Source organism: Lucilia sericata, unplaced genomic scaffold (assembly GCF_015586225.1).
Source record: "Lucilia sericata isolate MDLA Ls3-8-SP2 unplaced genomic scaffold, ASM1558622v1 Contig000489F_arrow, whole genome shotgun sequence".
NCBI lineage: Eukaryota > Metazoa > Arthropoda > Insecta > Diptera > Calliphoridae > Lucilia > Lucilia sericata.
Window position 1 is genome coordinate 67,941 of NW_023994503.1, and position 21,900 is coordinate 89,840.

General features: G+C 30.6%; 1 protein-coding gene across 4 annotated transcripts in view; it reads right to left on the reverse strand.

Moving 5' to 3' along the window:
- LOC119605466 (probable aminopeptidase NPEPL1) overlaps positions 1 to 21,900 on the reverse strand; it is a 62,725-nt gene that overhangs the window by 32,642 nt on the left and 8,183 nt on the right. For all 4 annotated transcript variants that reach the window (XM_037958593.1, XM_037958594.1, XM_037958591.1 and 1 more), the window contains one exon: positions 13,298 to 13,474. In XM_037958593.1, the coding sequence (XP_037814521.1) occupies positions 13,298 to 13,474 (177 nt within the window). The remainder of the gene's footprint in view (positions 1 to 13,297; positions 13,475 to 21,900) is intronic.

Here is a 21,900-nt window from a genome sequence, read left to right on the forward strand (position 1 = left end):
TACGATAAATTTTCTTTTTATAGAAAATTTTCGATAAATTTTCTTTTTATAGAAAATTTTCGATAAATTTTCTTTTTATAGAATATTTACGAGAAATTTTCTTTTTATAGAATATTTACGAGAAATTTTATTTTCATAGAAAATTTGCGATAAATTTCTTTTTATAGAAAATTTTCGATAAATTTTCATTTTATAGAAAATTTTCGATAAATTTTCTTTTTATAGAAAATTTTCGATAAATTTTCTTTTTATAGAAAATTTTCGATAAATTTTCTTTTTATAGAAAATTTTCGATAAATTTTCTTTTTATAGAAAATTTTCGATAAATTTTCTTTTTATAGAAAATTTTCGATAAATTTTCTTTTTATAGAAAATTTTCGATAAATTTTCTTTTTATAGAAAATTTTCGATAAATTTTCTTTTTATAGAAAATTTTCGATAAATTTTCTTTTTATAGAAAATTTTCGATAAATTTTCTTTTTATAGAAAATTTACGATAAATTTTCTTTTTATAGAAAATTTACGATAAATTTTCTTTTTATAGAAAATGTTCGATAATTTTTTTTTATAGAAATTGTTCGATAAATTTTTTTTATAGAAATTGTTCGATAAATTTTTTATTTATAAAAAATGTTCGATAAATTTTCTATTTATAGAAAATGTTCGATAAATTTTCTATATATAGTAAATGTTCGATAAATTTTCTTTTTATAGAAAATTTACGATAAATTTTCTTTTTATAGAAAATTTACGATAAACTTTCCTTTTATAGAAAATTTACGATAAATTTCATTTTTATAGAAAATTTACGATAAATTTTATTTTTATAGAAAATTTACGATAAATTTTATTTTTATAGAAAATTTACGATAAATTTTCTTTTTATAGAAAATTTACGATAAATTTTCTTTTTATAGAAAATTTACGATAAATTTTCTTTTTATAGAAAATTTACGATAATTACAAAAAAATTTCTTTAAAAAGAAAATTTATATTTTATATTTAAAAAGAAAATTTTCTATAAATTTTCTTTTTATAGAAAATTTTCTATAAATTTTCTTTTTAAAAAATATTTTCTATAAATTTTCTTTTTGTGGAAAATTTTAATAAATTTCGTTTTTATAGAAAATTTTGATAAATTTCCTTTTTATAGAAAATTTTGATAAATTTCCTTTTAACAGAAAATTTGAAATTTCCTTTTTATAGAAAATTTTGATAAATTTCCTTTTTATACAAAATTTCCATTTTATATAAAATTTTAATAAATTTTCTTTTTATAGAAAATTTAATAAATTTTCTTTTTATAAAAAATTTTCTCTATAAATTTTTTTTATAGAAAATTTTCTCTATAAATTTTTTTATAAAAAAATTTCTCTATAAATTTTTTTATAGAAAATTTTCTCTATATAAAAATAGGAAATTTTCTAAATAAATTTTCTTTTGATAGAAAATTTTCTCTCTAAATTTTTTTTATAGAAAATTTTCTCTATAAAAATAGGAAATTTTCTAAATAAAGTTTCTTTTTATGGAAAATGTTCCATAAAGTTTGTTTATATTGAAAATTTACGACAAATTTTCTTTTTATAGAAAATATACGAGAAATGTTATTTTTATACAAAATGCGCATTATTATCCTATGAAATCATTAGTTCTCAACGAATTGTAACTATGTATTTTGGAATGTTGAAGAGATCTTATTGAGTACACTTAACAAAACTCAACATCATTTAAAATCATTTCTAATATGTTTCTTCATTTATAATTTTTCATTTTATAGATACACAATACCAATTCGATTTCCAACCTTACCCTGACGCCTATTAAATACACACAAATATGTAAAAATTATAAAAACAATATTTTTTTTAAAAAAAATTCTAGAGATTTTTATTAAGAAAAAAAAAACAAAGAAATACCCAAATAATGTTAACCTGCATAAGTCATATAAAATATGTTCAAAACTTAAATCAGTTTTATGATTTTTATACCATATAATGGTGCAGAAAAATCAAACAATCATTGAAGCCAACAGGAGAAAAAGGATAATATGAAATAGAAACCAGACAGTAAAATAATCTGAAAATGGAAAATGAATAGAAACTGCAAAAAAAGGAGAAGGATACTTAAATACGGACAATTAAGAACCAATTGAATTTTTTTAATAATGTGTAATGGGGGAATGTGGTACGCTACAATTGGCAATTAGTAATTGATTTGTGAATTAAGTAGGATAATAGGAATTGTCAAATTATGTTACTAGTGCTGAGAGATTTCAGGTATTTAGCTTGATCTAATTTTCTTTCTACAAGTAGTATTGTAGTAGTATTCTCACGAAATTAATAGCTCGATCAAATTCAGTAAGTTATCATTAAGTATAAGTTATTATATTGCAAAATGTTTAAGGATTTTATAAATCGGTCTAAATCAACTTTTATTTAGTTTTTTTTTTATTGTTTTTGAAAACTTGATTCTCATCTAATGCTATAAAAAAAAGAACAAACAAATGAAGTCAATAAAAGGAAATATTGAAGTGATTACAAAACCAAATAGTTAAGGTTTCAGTCTGCTAACAAAACAAAAACGTAAAAATACAAAAGTAGTAAATAAGTTTGGTAATTGGCACAATACGAAGAAATTTTTTACACATTTAAAAAATGGATAATTACACCAGGGTTATTGCTCTAAATTGCTCAATTCTATTATAATTTTTCATTTCAGACCACTGTAATTGGATTATAAATAAAAATGTCGGTTAATTTGAAGGCATTATTTTTTGCAGAAATAAAACCAAAAAAATTGCATTTAAATTAAAAGAGTTGCAATCAAATAAAACCACAAATAACAGACAGGCAACAACAATTTAACTTTTCTCTTATTTGTAATTAAAATGTTTTCTTCATTTTTACTTAATCTTTACATTCTTATGGAATAAAGAAACAAAAACGAAGCAAACAAAAAACGGAAACAAAATGAAGAAAAAAAAAACAATATTAACAACATATACGTAAATTAAGTCAAATACAATAATGAATAAAAAAAAATACACAAATGGAGACTCACCAAAAGAATGCATCATGTAGTAGGAAGAGAGCAAAAACAATGCAACCAAAATAAAAAATAACAATAAAGTAATAAAGTTGAAAAATGCTAAAGAACAATTGTCCATTGTTAACACTGACACATACTACAAAAATTCTCGGGGTAGACCTACAAATAAAGATGGATACTAGTCGGTTGGTAGCGCATACATGCCGATATTGTAATTTAACAGTAACAGCAGCAACAACAAAGAGATAATGGAGTCTGAGGTATTTGTGGCTATAAATTGCGTTAGTTCTGTATGTGTGTGTGTGTTTTTTTTTTCTTTTTTTGTATATGATCCCAGTAAATATTTTGGTATGAAATTATAAGAAACTGTTTCGACGAAGTAATGAATTAAATAATAACAACTAAATATGTTATAATCGGTTATGCCTAATCTTACCACCCGCCATCAAAGCATTATTCCATAATTTTTAAACGATTTATGGTCATTAAACTGATTTGTTTTAAGTGGAAGGTTTTTCTACGTTATATTAATTGATTTTGTTCTTGAAATCTATCTAATTACCGGTGTCATTGCATTAACGAAGAATTTTCATATATATAATGAAATAATTTCATTAATATAGAATTTATAAATAACGACACCATACGTTTTTACAATGTAAAATATAATTAAACCAGTTATACATTTTCATCAACATAATGAAAGAGATTTATTAAATTAATGAATATTTTTCAATAATATGAAAAAAATAATAAATTAAATATTTTGTATTAATAGTATAACGACATGTTTCGTTGAAGTTAAAAAACTTTATCGTATATTTAATTAATTTTGACATTGGTTTTATGACATTGCTTCACAAATATAATTATATCCTACATTAATGGAACGAAATTTTTACATTCCAACAATGAATTTTTTCGTTGATTTTCCTATATTGTTTCATAAATAGAATGTGATTCATCATTAATGACATGAAATATATCATAAATATGATTATAAGACATTATATTAACAATTATTCTAATAAAAGATTTCATTCTAAAAACGATTTTTTCATAATAATAATGAATAAAAATAATTTGATTATAATTACAATTTATTAATTACACAAAAACAATTAGGATTTGCCAATTAAACTTTTTTATACCAAAAAATTTGTTTGGGACCATTAGTTATTTAATTTATACATTCTCACGTTAAAGTTTTAGGTAATATTAACGTAACAAGTATCGTAGCATCAATGACACTACGAAATGCCAAAAAAAATGTTCAATTTGGCTGAATCATTATATTAACGTAATTTTTGTAAATACAACGTAAAATTTCGTATCATTAACGAACCTCTTCATTGTATTAACGTAAACAAGTTAATATTGTTACGAAGAGTTTTTCTTTCAGTGTAGGGTCAATTATGATCCGATCCTCGTGAAATTTGTTAGAGAGATTTAGGTTTTTCATAAATTTCATCGCTATTAAGTCTGCCCTATATTAGTCATACCTTATTTCCTCACTCTTTGTCAACAAACAGACAGTCACCAGACTGTCATGGTTAGATGGTATTATATCTAAGAAGGAACCAGATCTAGTTTTGTGTGTTACTAACAGAATAAATAAATTAATGCCTTAGTCATTTTTAAAGTTGGGTTTAAAAATTTAATAAATGGTCCTAAACCTCGATCCAACACTTCTTTTAGAAAAGATAAACGAGAAACGTCAATTGTAAAAATATAAGTCAAACAGTAGGCCAATTTTAATAAAACTTAGCATATATAAATGAAAGTGTTTCAATTTTATGATTTTCGGAACCAAAGCTCCCATATAGTTTCTGAAAAAAAAACTTTTTAAGAATGAGAGAAAAACGTTATATTTTCATGGACTGTTTCGAAATTTTGCTCATATCAATGTAGTATGTCTTATAGAATTATTGAAGATTTCGGGTCTGGGGTTTTCAGAAAATTAATTTCAACAAACATACAGAGAGACAGACGGGCATATCTTAATCGACTCCGCTATCTATAAAGATCGAGAATATATTGTACTTTGCAAAAGAAATTCAGCTTACACCTTAAAGCAAGAAGTCAAAATCTTTTTGAGGAATGTGGACTTTTCACTTAATGATAATGAAATCTGACTCTGAGACCTAGGTTTATATAGGAGATAAGTTACTAAACTTTGATACAGACGAAAACTTGTCATTTGTCAATAAAAGTTATTATCCATTTAAGATCGTTGATCTAGCTATTTTCGTTCAAAATCAAAATTGTTGGTTTCCTAATGAACCGATTTTATAAATAGTTTGAAATTCTACAAGAACAAAGTATTTAATTTCTGTAAAACGTGCAAAATCGTGTTTAATGGGTTAATAAATATACGTGAATGTATTTATGTACAGTGGCGAGCAAAATAGCATTCAAGTTAGCCAATTTTTTAATAAAATCTCAATAAAAATTTTTCTCGCTAAGATATTTTAACGAAAATGCACTTGTTTATTAGATTATATTACAGTGTATATCAACATATTAGCCAACAGTTTTGCTCGCCACTGCATATTGCATTTGTTTTGGAGAATTAAAACAAAAATTGTCTATAGTAATGTGAATGTGTTTTTTAGTTTGTCTGAAAATAAACCGCTAACCTCCACACTATTCTTCCCCTGCCTTTCTCCCTCTCTCTCTCTCTCTGACAGTGTTATAATTGCAGCAGTGGGAGTGCCAGCGGGTTAGTCTCAATATGAGACTAAATTTTTTGGTACGAAATTAAATTGGTTGGAAATTCTTAAAAAGATTAAAAACAAAAAATAATATTACAAACACCAAAACAGATACAAATACACACGCACAAACACACTCGCACAGGCAAATAACCAAAATGGGGGTTTTATGGTTTAAATGGGGTTTTCGAAAATAAAACATACAAATCTAAAAAAACAGAACATAATAAATAAAGAAATATTTTTGTGTAAATTGCCTTTAGTTAATTAATTTCCTAAGAAAATAAGATTTAATGTTTGGCAGTATAAATTTAAATATAAATTAAAAATGAAATATAATTACGCAATTATATAACATTTTATTCGTAAGAGGAAGGAAGTGAAACATAATACATATTATCTATATGTTTTATGGTATTATTTATTTAATTGAATGTTGTTGTATTAAACTGAGATACATATTTGACTTTAAAACTCCAAGTATAAAAATTTTGAACATTTTAGTCTAAAGATTCAATAAATTGTCTTTTTATAGAAAATTTTACTACAAATTTTCTAATGCATATAAGAAATTTTCAATAAATTATCTTTTTTATAAAAATTTTCGATAATTTTATTTTATAGCAAATTTCGATAAATTTTCTTTTTGTAGAAAATTTTCGAAAAATATTATTTTTATAGAACATTTTCTATAAATTTTCCTTTTATAGAAAATTCTTTAATAAATTTTCTTTTTACAGAAAATTTTCGATAAATTTTCTTTTTATAGAAACATTTCAATAAATTTCCTTTTTATAGAAAATGTTCAATAAATTTTCTTTTTATAGAAAATTTTCCATAAATTTTCTTTTTATAGACAATTTTCCATAAATTTTCTTTTTATAGAAAATTTTCCATAAATTTTCTTTTTATAAAAATTTTTCGATAAATTTTCTTTTTATAAAAAATTTTCAATAAATTTTCTTCTTATAGAAAGTTTTCGATAAATTTCTTTTTTATAGAAAAATTTCGATAAATTTCCTTTTTATAGAAAATTTTCAATAAATATTCTTTTATAGAAAATTTTCAAAAACTATCTTTCTATAAACAAATAAAACAAGTAAGAGTGTTATATTCGGCTATGCCGAAATTTTCTGAAGGGGACCATATAGGGGGGGTAGGGTCAATCATGGACCGATCCTCATAAAATTTTTTAGATATATTTTGACTCGTATGAAACTTACTTATGTCAAATTTCATCTATATACTAGTATTTTTAAGCCAGTAATGAGCGTTAAAGTCATTTTCTGAAGGGGACCTTATATGGGGGGTAGGGTCAATTATGAACCGATCCTCATAAAATGTTGCATATTGATTTTGGATCATAAGAAACTTACTTATGTCGAATTTCATCGCTATATTCGTATTTTTAAATAAGTTATGGCTGTTAAAGCTGCTTTTCGAGGGGCCACTTGTATGGGGCTATCCGAAAACGTGGACCGATATTGCCCATTTTCAATACCAAACAAACCTTACCTACAAAAAATATTTATGTGAAATTTCAACCCTCTAGCTCTTTCCATTCGGACTTTATCGTGCTTTCAACAGACAGACAGACGGACGGACAGACATGGCTAGATCGTCTTAGAATTTAATGAGGACCCAGAATATATATACTTTTGTGGGTCTATGACCAATATTTCTATGTGTTACAAACGGAATGACAAAATCAATATACCTGTTTATACTGTTTATACTAAATTGAAAAAACACATTCTTTTTATAGAAAATGTTCCAAATAAAAAAATTCCTTTTTATAGATAATTTTTAAAAAACATTCTCTTTATGGAAAATTTTCACAGATCCGTTTCCCCGATTTATTATTCACAATAAAATTACAACATAAACATTTTACCAGCTATATTTTATAAAGTACTAGTAGCTATACCCAGTCTGCTTTGCTACCCTAAACAATATAAATAAATAATCCAGTTTGCGATTTTTAAAGATTCTAACTGTTGTGGTTTCCCAGATATTCTGTGAAAATTTCAATAAAATCGGTCCAGCCGTTTAGGAGTCTATAGACTTTAAACACACCCACAACAAACAAATAAACATAAATTAATTTTTATATATATAGATTTTTTATACCCTCCACCACCATCAGTGGTGATAGAGGGTATATATAACTTTGTCATTCCGTGTGTAACACCAAGAAATATTCATCTGAGACCCAACAAAGTATATATATTCTGGGTCCTTATGAAATTCTGAGTCGATTTAGCTATGTCCGTCTGTCCGTCCGTCCGTCCGTCCGTCTGTCTGTCTGTCTGTCTGTCTGTCTGTGTAAAACACGCTCACGTTAAAACGAAGCAATATAATTTAACCAAATTCACCCAAAACATTCATTATTATCCGGTACAGTTTGGTATTGAAAATGAGGAAAATCGGTTCACATTAAGAAAAGTTATGAATCAAAATTTAAAACAACCTCGAAAAAAATAAGCATTTTTTACACATTCTGATGTAATTTTCTCGAAAACTATACAAGATAATTTCATGAAAGTCATCATACATTCGTTTCTACACAAGATATTTATTTCTGCTGAAAATTGCCAGCATCGGTCCATAATTTCATATACCTCCCATACAAAAGTGCATATTCCCGGAAAATGAGTTTTTTGTTAATAACTTCCGTCAGAATGTTGATATCTTCACAAAATTTCACAAATTAAAATCTTATGTTATTAGAATTCATTGAGGGAAAAAATTCTCTGGATCGGTCCATAATTGGACATAGCTCCCATACAAGGTCCCCTCCCGAAAATCACTTAAACGTGCATAACTCATTACTAATTTAAGGTATCCATGTAAAATTTGGTACAAGTATTGCTTATATGCATGGAAATATTACTGAGAAATTTTTTTCCGATCGGTCCATAACTGGTCATGGCTCTCATACAAGGTCCCCTCCCGAAAATTACTTAAACGCACATAACTCATTACTAAATTAAGATATCCCTATAAAGTTTGTCACAGGTATTGCTCATATATAGAGAAATATTACTGTGAAATTTTTCTCCGATCGGTCCATAATTGGTCATAGCTCCCATACAAGGTCCCCTCCCGAAAATCACTTAAACGAACATAACTCATTACTAAATTAAGATATCCATACAAAATTTGGTACAAATATTGCTCATAGGCACGGAAATATTACTGTGAAATTTTTTCCCGATCGGTCGATAATTGGTCATAGCTCCCATACAAGGTCCCCTCCCGAAAATCACTTAAACACACATAACTCATTACTAAATTAAAATATCCATATAAAGTTTGGTGCAAGTATTGCTCATATGCACAGAAATATAACTGTGATTTTTTTTCCGATCGGTCCGTAATTGGTCATAGCTCCCATACAAGGTCCCCTCCCGAAAATCACTTAAACACACATAACTCATTGCTTAATTAAAATATGCATATAAAGTTTGTCACATGTTTTGCTCTCACATATATAAATATTACTATGAAATTTTTTTCCGATCGGTCCATAATTGGTCATAGCTCCGTAGAAGGTCCAATCCCGAAAATCACTTAAACACACATAACTCATTACTAAATTAAAATATCCATATAAAGTTTGGTACAAGTATTGCTCTCACATAAGAAACATTTCTGTGGAATTTTTTTCCGATCGGTCCATAATTGGTCATAGCTCCCGTACAAGGTCCCCTTCCGAAAATCACTTAAACGCACATAACTCATTACTAAATTAAGATATTCATATAAAATTTGGTACAAGTATTGCTCACATATACAGAAATATTATTATGGAAGTTTTTTTCGGATCGGTCCGTAATTGGTCATAGCTCCCATACAAGGTCCCCTCCAGAAAATCACTTAAACGCACATAACTCATTACAAAATATTGATATATATGTATACATTTAGCACAAATATTGCTCTTATATACATCAATTACACTATAAAATTGTTTTGCAATCGGTCCATATTTGGTCATAGCTCTCATACTAGGTCCCCTCCAGAAAATCACTTAAATGCACAATATTCATTACCAAATAATTATATAGATACAGAATTTTGAAATTTTGTCTTTATATATGTACATAATTGGTCATAGCTCACATACAAGGTCCTTTATTGAAAATCTCTTAAACGCACATTACTCATTACCAAATTGATTGGTAATGATACAAAATTTGATACAAAATTTGGCACAAATATTAGTTTTGTGTACAAAAATTATATTTCAAGATTTTTTCACGATCGGTTCATAGCATGGGTGCGGTCGGTCCCATACATGTTTCCCTTCAGAAAATCACATAAATACTCATAACTTATTACAAAATTAAATAAATCTTGGGATTTTTTCTATTTAAGACATGAGAAAACTTATTTCTACAAATATTTGATCAATTAGAAAAGTATTAATATACAAGTAGCTGGTGGAGGGTATTTAAGATTCGGCTCAGCCGAATATAGCACTCTAACTTGTTGTATTACAAAATATCTAAATTACTCTCCTTTATCTGCAGGGGATTTTTTTTATAATTAAACCTGGCTCATACAGCAACTACAATCACACAACAAATTATAAAATAATGCCTCCATTAAATTAATCCCCGCTATCTAGTACTTGAACTGTCCGCTTATAGTTCTATTTGTACCACAAATTGTTGTTATTGTTTGTGTTATTGTATACTATTTAGCTGTAGTTATGATTTATATTGTAACCAACACAAGCCCACAAATATTATATATGGGATGTTCCATTATAGGGTCATATTTAAATTCTCCCTAATTCCTTTTTTAAAGAATATTATTTTCACAGATTCCGTATCTCTTTGCATACTCGTGTATTTTAAAAATGGATTTTGTTTCATGAAAACATTGTTCATAAAATATGAACGAATCTGTCAAATTATTGTCCATTGTGGAACGTATGTCCCCTATTAATCCTTATTAAGAAATTCAATATAGGTCTTAAACAATTTTAAACATAATTATGTTTATATGATTATAATCATTTAAATGTAGTTGTCGATATCACAGTAAAATTTGGCATAGAGATCGAGAATCTTGATCTCATTACAATATGTTAAAAAATGTTCTGCAATCTTTTCGAAATTGGTTTCAAAAATTGCGTAAGTTTGAGCCTCTCACGAGAAAAAATAATTAAATTTTTTGCAGAATGACTCATATATGTATAGAGTGCACTACATACAGGTAAATAGTCAAACATTTGACATTCGAATGTTAGTAGTGGTCATTGAAGCAATTTTACCAGAGATCAACTACAACAATATAGAAAAAAAATTCAAAAACTTGCTCTTCATTACTTGTAATTTAGCATGTTAGAGCACATGGAAACAAAATACCTAACATTAGTAAAAAATAACTCGACTCATACTTTTTAAATTTATTACCAGGAAATAATATGCTTAGGAGGATCATCTAAAAAGTCGGAAAGATAAATTCGTGGGTGATAACTAAACAAATGATAAGTTTGTGTTAAGAAAACAATTCGTAATATTTAACCAAAGCATTCTGCAGATTTCAAGTCGCAACCTGGGGATACAATTGAGAATACTTTTGACTTTAAAATTGAAATCACTAGACCCCCACCTTTAAACTAAGGCCTATTTTGACAATTAAGACATTGTTTTTTTTTTTAAATATATGTATGTAACATCCATCTATTTCCAAACTGCCTTTATTTTATTTGAAAGTTAATTTTAAGCCTTTACTCGTTTAACTGTTCAACGGCTACTGACACTTTCAAAAAGTTTAGACTTCAATAGTCGTTCATCATTGTCATGATAGTGATGCATTTGGGATATGGGTTAAGTGGCTGATAGAGTGAATGTATACGATGTTGTATATTGTTTTTTTTTTTTTTTTGTTCTGGAATCCACAACAGTGTATTTGATTTCTGTGCAGGAGTACAATAACGAAAATACACTTTATAACGTGAAGTTCATACAACGTAACCACCAATACATACTAAACATTTTTTGTTAAATGATGATACTTATACAACGACTAAACTACACTGATATTAAGCAAGTTATGGAAGTGGATCTTATATGGGAGCCATAGCAAATTAAGTACCGATCAGTGTGATTATCGAAAGTGGGACTTTTGTATAAAATTTCATACAGATAACTATATTTTTAAGACATTTATGAGAAAGTTTTTCGGAAGAGTGGTCTATATAAGAGCTATGTCCATTTATAGACCGTTCCATATAAATAAAAATATATTACAAAAACCTTCTTACAGATTCGACTAAGAAAGAGATTTTGATAAATGGATTAATAATATTAAAATTTATATTTGTTGCAAACATCAGCACAAGCATATAATGCTACCCTCGATGTAGTAGAGCAGGTTCTAAAAAAATGTAGTGACGTATGAACTACCAAAATGCCACAAGAGTTTATTTAGTATACAGGGGTGGATATTGAAGCAAAACAAAAAAAAAACCTACAAAATGTTGGAAAGTAATATATTGAAGTTGATTTTAGATTTTTTTTTCTTCTCGTGCAGACCCCACCACTGAAAATGATGTGCGTGTAAGGGGGGTATTGCATATTTGCATACATTACACATATGTCAAATATGCTGGCTTAGAGGCCTACATACACAAGCATGTATGTAGGTTATTCTGGCACTACTTCACAACATGTATGTATGTATGTTGTAATGAAGTGATCGTTGATGGTTTGATTAGTAGCAACAGCAACTAAAATGACTAGAGACCACTTTATCAGAAATGTATTTGATGAAGTGCGTTAAATGTCACATTTATTTAGGTTACACTCAAGTATTAAAGTGTTGTTAAAAATCTACTATTTGAAATTTTAATAAAATATTAAAGTGTACTGTGAAAAAAACTCCTTTCGCCAACTTGGTTTATTTATTTACGATTTTATATATTATCCCAATACTGATATATTCCAGCAATATATTGACAACGAACTTATTTTTGAATTAGAGTTTACAGGGGGGATAGATAGAACCTATCTTCCTAAAATTTGTTGAAAGTATTAAGTAGTATTAGTATGGGAGTTCCCCATGGGCGTGTGGCAGGTTAGTGGTTAGTGTTCTAGCCTGGCAGACCGCAGGTGGTGGGTTCGATTCCCACCTGAGGCACTGGCTAAGAAGCGCACAGAGGACTAGGTGTATTTCTTCGGATAAGACGTATATACATCCTCCTTCTAACCAAAGAATAATTACTGAAACGTAAATTAAAATTTCAATTATTCAACCTCCATATAATTGTCATTTACTGCTCCATTAGTTTCACTTTCAATTTTAGTATTGGAAAAAAAACATAATCAAACTATGTAACTTATTTTAAACCACCAAAAAACATCCCACATAAAAAAGAAATAATTCATATTTTACTACTTATTTTAGCAGCAATTCCAAAATGTTGAAAGAGGCACTCACTCACTCCCTACCACAATACAAATACAATCAATTCAGTGAGTGTCTCATGTGTGTTACGTTTTTGTATTTTGTCTACTTACCGCTACAGAATTCTTCATATCAGCAATTGCTGATGCAAATTCAGAAAAATGCAATTCTGGGCAATAAATAATGGGAGCCAATAAATCTCCAGATTTACGTCCAGCTTCCACTGACTTGACTTCCCATTCTTCGGAATTTGTCAATATGGCACCATGATATTTTCCCGTAGCAATACCCTGCAAAAAATAGAAGAGAGAACGAAAAAAAAAATGATAAAAATAAAGTCAAAGTCAAATATTGAATGAAGAGTGAAAAAGTCAATTTAATGCCGTTGTAAACTTACACATACATACAAACATTTCATAAGTACAACGAACATTTCTGTACACTCATGTGCAATTGGGGAATACTAGCAAGAGATGCAAAAAAAGCATCAGCATGAATTATTTGCATTTCATGTTTATAACATCGGGAACGAACGAAATAAAGTGGGGGTCACATGGAGCAATTGTGTGAAACCAACTTAAATCCTTAAAAGTTAAATGATGATGAGAATGTTGATGCCAATGGGGCCATAAAGCAAAATATAAACCAGAACACACAACAACAATGGCAGACGTCGTATTGTAACCAAGACAAGACAATATAAGCCAAACCAATAGGGAATGAATTTAGCATTTGCAATTGGGAAAATACGACTACTATTCGCATATTACTACTATTAATGCTGCACTAGATACCAATGAACATACAAATTCATAATATTTTGCTAAGGATTGCAAATAATTGTATGTACAATACTATATCGCTGGTGAATTGTATTTCTTTAATTTGTATTTAGTTAATTTTTTTTTTAATTAAAATATTAAATTAAATTTATAGAATTTAGTTTAGAATATTATAATCTTGATTTAGCCGATTAATCTATAGGCGAGTGGACCAAAGTCGGTTACAGTACTCGTCATCAATGTATTCTGCCAGATAGAAAATCGAAATTAGGCGAAACAAGAGAGCAAACGTCTTCGAGAATCTGCTGCTTCACTGACAGCTCAATGCTGAGAGATGGAAAGAACATGTACGTGTTATTATGAAAGGTTTAAAATGCTCTTGATTAAACGAATAAGCTTTTTAAGTTAAGGAAGTTAACCCGAATAATATAAAATCGTTTAAGATAAAGAAAGCAAATTAAAAAGTAAGGGCAAGATAATGCCACTCGATCCCATGAAATAACAAACATTTCATAGAGGTAGACCATACGAGAGGAGAACGATAAGTTTCCTCAGTGAGAGCAAGTTCGGGATTAGTTTGCGGGCAAAAGACGTCGAAGTGATTTACGTGAACACCTGTCGTGTTAGACTTATTTCACGGTGGTCTTTTTATCCACAGGGTGAGCTTCTTTGACGACTCACTGCAGGTTTTAAACTATAGCCACTACGTGGATCTCGAAGGAACCTCAACCTACTGACCAGCCAGTAGTACCAGATTATAATCTGCTCCGGTTCGACCCCTTTTTAAATCATTCTAAAAAAAGGCCGAGGATACATTTGATCATCACCAGTTTATAGTCCCGGCAGATTAGAGGTACCTACTGGTAGCACATCTTTACGCTGGGATTCACCAAGATGGAGTCTATCATCACGGAAACATGCCCCGGAGGGTTTGCGGGCACAATTATACCAATTTACGGCAGTACGGAATCTTAGGTTAGGTTATTGAGGCGGTCGGCCATTTGACCGACTCACTTGGGTCCTAATGGTCCCGTTGTGATACCCTATAGCGGATCCAGCAAAAAGAAAACCAACCTATGGGACATTGCAAGGCCGTGATTAACATGGTATTAAAGCAGCCAGAGGCTGCCTAGAAACTCATTCCTGATATTTGCTAGGGCAGTGCAGAGGCAGAGAAAGTGTTCTACAGTTTCCTCTTCGTCCTCACTTTGACAGCTCCTGCAATAGTCAATGTATGGAAGATTTAGTCTTCTTGCATGCGTACCTATAGTACAGTGCCCTGTTAGGATGGCTACCAGTATACGTAGTCTCATCCTTGAAAGCCCCATCAAACAGAAAGACCTTCGCTCATCATAGAGATGCCAGGTCATTCTTGACGTAGAGCAATAGAGTTCATGCTGAATAAAGGCCTTACAGCTTGAAAACGGAACACCAACTAGTGTGTTAGTATCCCCTGTGTGAACCAGTTGTTGCTAGTTCGTCCGCTTTTCTATTTCCGGGAATATTAGAATGACCCGGTACCCAGAGTAGTTCCAGGCACGAATGGTTGGCCATCTCGTCAAGAGACACCCGACATTCGCGAACCAGTCTGGCCATTAGCTTTACCCGACCTCGGTACCAGCCAGCATCATCACACTGAGGAGGGGACCTACGCACTATATCCCAGTTTGAGTGGGATATAGAGCAATCTGAATCTGCACGGTCGATGATAGCTCGTACAAGGTGACCCTTGGTTACCTCACTGAAGGGCCTATCAAACGACCTATGCTGCTTCAATTTTTTGGTATCGGGCTGTTGCGACTGACCTTGTGCCTTGGGGAAGAATTTGTTGGTCAGCCAATACGGACTTAGCCCAGTTTAGGGATGACAAGTCATCGGAAGATAGGGACTCGGCAGGATCTTATCTAACCGGTCAATAATTTTCTCGGCGGCACGACGTTAAATGAAAGCCATTCTAGCAGGTGTTACACACATCTTTTTATCGAACATTTGACATATAAAAGGTTTTGCATTTTTTACTTACCGCCAAATTTCAAGAGGCTGCCTCACCACATGGAGAAGGCAGACCACCAAGCCGCCCAATATGGGAAAAACAGACGCTAGTGGATTTGACGGACATTTAGATGGACAAGATCCAATAGGATCAAAAAGAACGCCCTCTCAGCCAAAGGGAAAAACACCCGGCAGATCCAAGGGATCTGGTAGCCGCCTCATAGGGGAAAAACAGACGCTACCAGATTTTGGGGGGGTGGGTTTATTTCTTAGTAAGTGCTCGGCATGAGCTCCTATGGTAGGGGTATCCCTATCCAGTACGGCCTGCATCGCGTCAAGATGACTACCCTTCGCGACGGAAACATACGAATATAGATATTGTGTGTGAGATAGTGAAATATTCGAACACTTTCTCTGCCATTGCCAAGGCTTTGACGAAATTAGATCCAATGAAACATGGGGTGTAGGATCACAAATATGTTATGAAGTCACCCAAACAAGAGAAGAACTAGAGATCTCCTCAGTGGGAGCAAGTCCAAAATTTGTCCAAAAAAATGTCCATGGTAAGAAGCTCACAACAGTGCCTAAGTGGTGTATATCTGCATGATACTATGATTTTTATAATGTTCTCTACATTATCTTATTTAAATACTGTCAAATCAGCTGATCCGTTCGGAAGTTATAAGATTATCTTTGGAACTAGCATCAGCTGATCCGTTCGGAAATTATAAGATCATCTTAGGAACAAGCATCAGAATATGAATATAAATATCCCTTGAAATACATCTCTTCAAAAATTAAATACTCACATCTACATATTAACTTCAATTTATTTCAACAACTTTATGCAAAATATGAATTTGGTAAATATTCAGCGCCACCAAACCACCTCACCCTCAAAATACTTTTTTTTTCAGAAAACTGTGTTATTTTATCAAACAACATATTTAACATTTATTTTATCTATTTAGTAACTTGCCGAAAAAAATGGAATTGGCGGAAAAGTGCGGAAAATTTGTTAAATTACGATAAATAATTGTAAATGTATTGAATCATTGAACTATTAAATGATTCTGAAGCACACACAAAAAAAGAACACAGTAACGATAAAAACCAGCGTGAAATATGGTATGCTAAACATAGAAAAACCCATACTCTATGGCCGGGAAAACAGTGAGGAGTAAAAATATGGAATTTGTAATAAAGTAATGCAAAGCATATTGTTAAATTTAAATTGTTATTAAATCGTTATGTTCGTGACTGTGTTCTCTCTCTCTATATATGTATATGCATAAATATTTGCTAAAGCACATTCAAATTTCCATAGTTGGCCAATAGACAATACATTGGAAAAATAATATTTTATTGTGTTTTTTTGCAATTACATTTCTATGCCCAGCAGTTCGACAGAGTCAATGAATACAAAAAAAGACAGTCCACTAACGTATTACCACTTGGTTGGCTCTAATTCGTCTTTCTAAACGAGAATGAAGACAGTTGCCACTTTACAGTCTTCAAGTAATCTAGAGAGTGCTTTGCATTGAATCCTTTGGACAAGCTTTCTGGCTATCTCTTTGTAATCTATGGGGTGACGATTGGCTTCCTTGTAGGACAAGCACATGTTAAAATAGCCAACTTAGTAGCCGGTGGCTGGGGGTAATCCTAAGTGATAGTTTTAATAGGTAGTTCGGGACTGACCGTTCGAACTGCTGGGTGCATACAAATACCTATATACGCACAAACGAGCCAGTTCCCTGCAGTTTATCAAGAAGTCAATGTTTTTTAATATTTAGTCGTTATTAAATACTTTTGTTTGACACTTGACAATCAATTGACATTTTGTAATGCAAATTTTACTCAATTGATTACTAAATAAATATCATACAGATATCAAAGCACTGCAGGGCTATTTCACTATAGTGTCCCTACGTAATCTTATAGAATTTTCCAGTAATCGCAATCTGTTTAGGTTGCGCTCATCAATAGTTCTCCGAATTACTGGGCATAAGAACCAAAGAAAAGGAAGCAACACACTTGTGCATGCAAAATATAATGCAATATTACTTTTAGACAATCACAATATTTTGAATTTAAAACCAAATATTTTACCATAAATAACAAAATTGTTAAAAGAAAACTTTTCTCAGATGAGCAAAAAACGAAAAAGAAAAACAAGTTGTATAAAATAAATGTTTAGCATAGATTTGTTATTGTTGTATTGTTACCCCAAGTGAATATTGAATAAAAATCACATACACACACACACAATATTTCAATATCCTTAGATATAAGATACAAAAATAAAAAACACACTCATTGTTCTTTCGTTTTTCAAATACCAAAAATTTGTTTAAGAATTTATTAGACATTTATGTTAAATAAATGCAAGGAATGAATGAGAGCAAAATACACAAACCAGTTTGGGTAATCGATAGGTGAATAGGAAGAACAAAAGGAATTATTTGTTCTATATTAATTTGGAATTATTTTTCGAAATTTAATTTTTAATTTAAATAAACAAAGTAGTTTAAAGATAACGGTATTTTCGTTTTTAAATTTAATTAATTTTTTTATAATTTTAGGTGCTGGTAAGAAAGGAAAGAATAGCTTAGGCAGTGTCATCAGAGCCCTTTAAACCTCCAGGGTCGGATATCAAATTCCCAGCTTTGATGCCTGGCTTCATTTCCATGGAATGGAGAGAGGTGCTATTCATTCCCCAGAGCTGGAAAAAGAAACGATAACATCGCAAGAGATTATATAGTCCATAAAGTCTGTCATTGCTTAATCTCCATGACAAAAAGTTCATTACTCCAACTAATTTCTATATGTATAACATGTATTCTTTAAAGGATAGTCAATGGTAACAGCTCATGCAGAGCACTCTCATGGAAACTTTATAAGAAGACATCAGTACAAAGTCATATATGTCGAATATGTAAAACATGAATCCTTTTTAATCTCAATAATATGGAGACACTAGATGCTTAGTTTATACAAGTGATTTTATGGAATCAGCTCTTCACTAATTATTATTAAAGGGCACGAAAAATGGTTTAACCAGATGATAAATGGTACAGTTCTGCAGGAAGGCTAATATCTAATATTAGACAAGACATCAAGACAACAAAATTGAGTCGAATAAAAAAGCTAAGAATGAAGGAGAAGAGGACAGGAATATCGACTGAGGCAGAGCATTGAAGTATGCTGCAGCTTTCTGGGACAATGTAGAAACCAAAAGGGAGGAAACGGACAGTACCATAGATGGGGGTTTTACCTTGACTGATTTTCATGCCAGGAACATAAAACATGTTAAGTTTATTGGTCTTCTCGGACTTAAAGATTTCGTTAGGAAAACCAGAGCCACTGTTTGGAGCTGGAGGATATATGTATGTGTATAAGCTTGTTCTAGTGTCCCCTCCACGATATACTCCTAAGGGTCCCCAGAAGCAGATCATTAAGAGAGCTAGATATATGACCAGCCCATCTCATCATCGAAGAATGTAGAGAAGTCTGTGGCCAGGATGGACACCTCCAGACTGATGTCATAGATCGGAATGATTCAAATGAAAATATCAATACCGACCTACGACAGCTAGTTGAAGGCAGGCTCTAAGATTAAAGCAGTAGTAATTCGGAGGATGTATCTTCCAAAGGTGCTGAACTAGGCTAAGTGCGCACAAGATTGTTAAATGTGGCAACAAAAACTCGTTCGAATTTTTTAATTTACATTTGGTCAATAATCTTAGTCCAACATCTAAACTGTTTCCGAAGTACGACAAAGATTAAAAGTGGCAATGAGGATTCCATAGTAAGACTGATGGAAACTATTCTAGCAGTAATGGCCAAACAGAATGGTAATCTTCTTATTTGAAACTTAAATCATGTCCCTGCTATATTCTTTTCATAATCGTTATACGGTCAAATCTAAACATTGATCGCAAAAAATCAATACAAAGAAATAGGTAAAGACTCTCAAATTCCATATTTATCAACGCACTAACGGTCCTTTTCTGTCTGCAGCATAAATTTATTAAAATTGTTGTTTTTTTTCTTCTATTTAACACATTTAAAGTATTTAAATTAGTTCAAAAATTCGCTTCTATTGTTATTGTTTATTCTAGTGTTAATCTATTTAACATGAATGAAGAAAATGCATTCAAACATTCATTCGTTCATTCATTCATTCATTCATTCATTCATTTATTTATTTATAAGCAGTGTAGTGTGGCTTGGCACACTAATTGTCTGATTTTCTATATAATGCAAAAACAACAGCAGCAGCGGGAGCATTAAAAAGTAGTATGCTGCTGCATTTTGAATAATTATTCAATTGTTTTTGTGTATTGCGGGTTAAAATGTAAACAACAATGCAACAGAAAAAAATATTCGCATTCAGCATATAATATGTATAATCCATAGCGGTTTTTATTACAAAATGCAAAATAAATAAAATCAAATAAAAGCCATTTTTATACCCTTCACCTTACAGAGAAGGGTTTATATAAGTTTGTCAGATCGTATGTAATTACTATAATATAATTTCTTGATCCTTATAGATAGCGAAGTCGATTAAGTTTCTGTAAAAACTAAAAACGTAATATTTTCATGGGTTGTTTCGTATTTATAATCCAATTTGGTGATTTTTAATAGGAAACTTCTCGAAATCATGTCTGATAGAATTATAGAAGTTACAGATCTCTCAGATATTTAAAATTAAGAACCTATAACAAAGGACTTTTTGCTACTTTTTAATTCTTCAAAAGGCATTTAAGTATATTAAAATATGTACATATTGACTAATAAACCTCTCTCGAGGAAGGGCATATAAAATTCATCACAACCGAATTTAAAACTCTTAGTTGTTATAATTATAAAAGTTAACAAGTAAGAGTGTTATATTCGGCTGTGCCGAATTTCATATACCCACCATCAAACCGTATACCATAAAAGGAATGCTCCCCTGTAAACATCATGGTGATATTAGGAATATGGCTAAAGTCAATTATGGACCGAGCTCTTTTGAACTAACAAAATATTGAGGACCTTTATATGCGTTAATTATGAATCGATACTCATAAAATTTGGTACATATCTTTCATTTGTATAGAACTTGTTTATGCAAAATTTCAGCGCTATACTCGTATTTTAAATAAGGAAAACTCGTATTTCAATAACCAAAACCTTGTATGGTCGGTAGGGTAAATTATGGACTGATCCTCCCTAAATTTGGTGGAGAGATTTTGGCACGCATTAAACTTATGTCCATCAATTTTCTTCACTACATTCATATTTTTAAGCCAGTAATGAGCATTATAGTTATTTGCAGAGGGGGTCCTTATATGCGGGAAGGGTCATTTATGGGCCGATCCAAAAAAATGGTACAGAGGTTTTGGCTCGTAAGAAACTTACGTGTGTAGCATTTATTCGCTTTACTCGTATTCGTGGACCCAATGGGGGGAGTAGGGCCAATTATGGAACTATCCACATAAAAGTTATTAAAAAGATTTTTGCTCGCGAGGAACTTAATTATGTAAAATTTTATTGCTATATTCGTATTTTTTAGCCAGTAATGAGCGTTAAAGTCATTTTCAGAAGGGGACCTTATATGGAGGATAGGGTCATTAATGGGCCGATCTTAAAACAAATTCGTAGAGCGATTTTGGTTCGTAAGAAACTTACTTATACCGAATTTCATCGCTTTACTCGCATTTTTGGACCAGTAATAAGTGTAAAAGTAATTTTCTAAAGGGGACCTTATATGGGGGTAGGGTCAATTATGGACCGATCCTCAAAAAATTTGGTAGAAAGATTTTGGATCACAAGAAACTTTTTTATGTCGAATTTCATCGCTATACTTGCATTTTTGGGTCAGTAATGAGTGTTAAAGTCATTTTCAGAAGGGGACCGTATATGGGGGTAGGGTCATTTATGGGCTGATCATA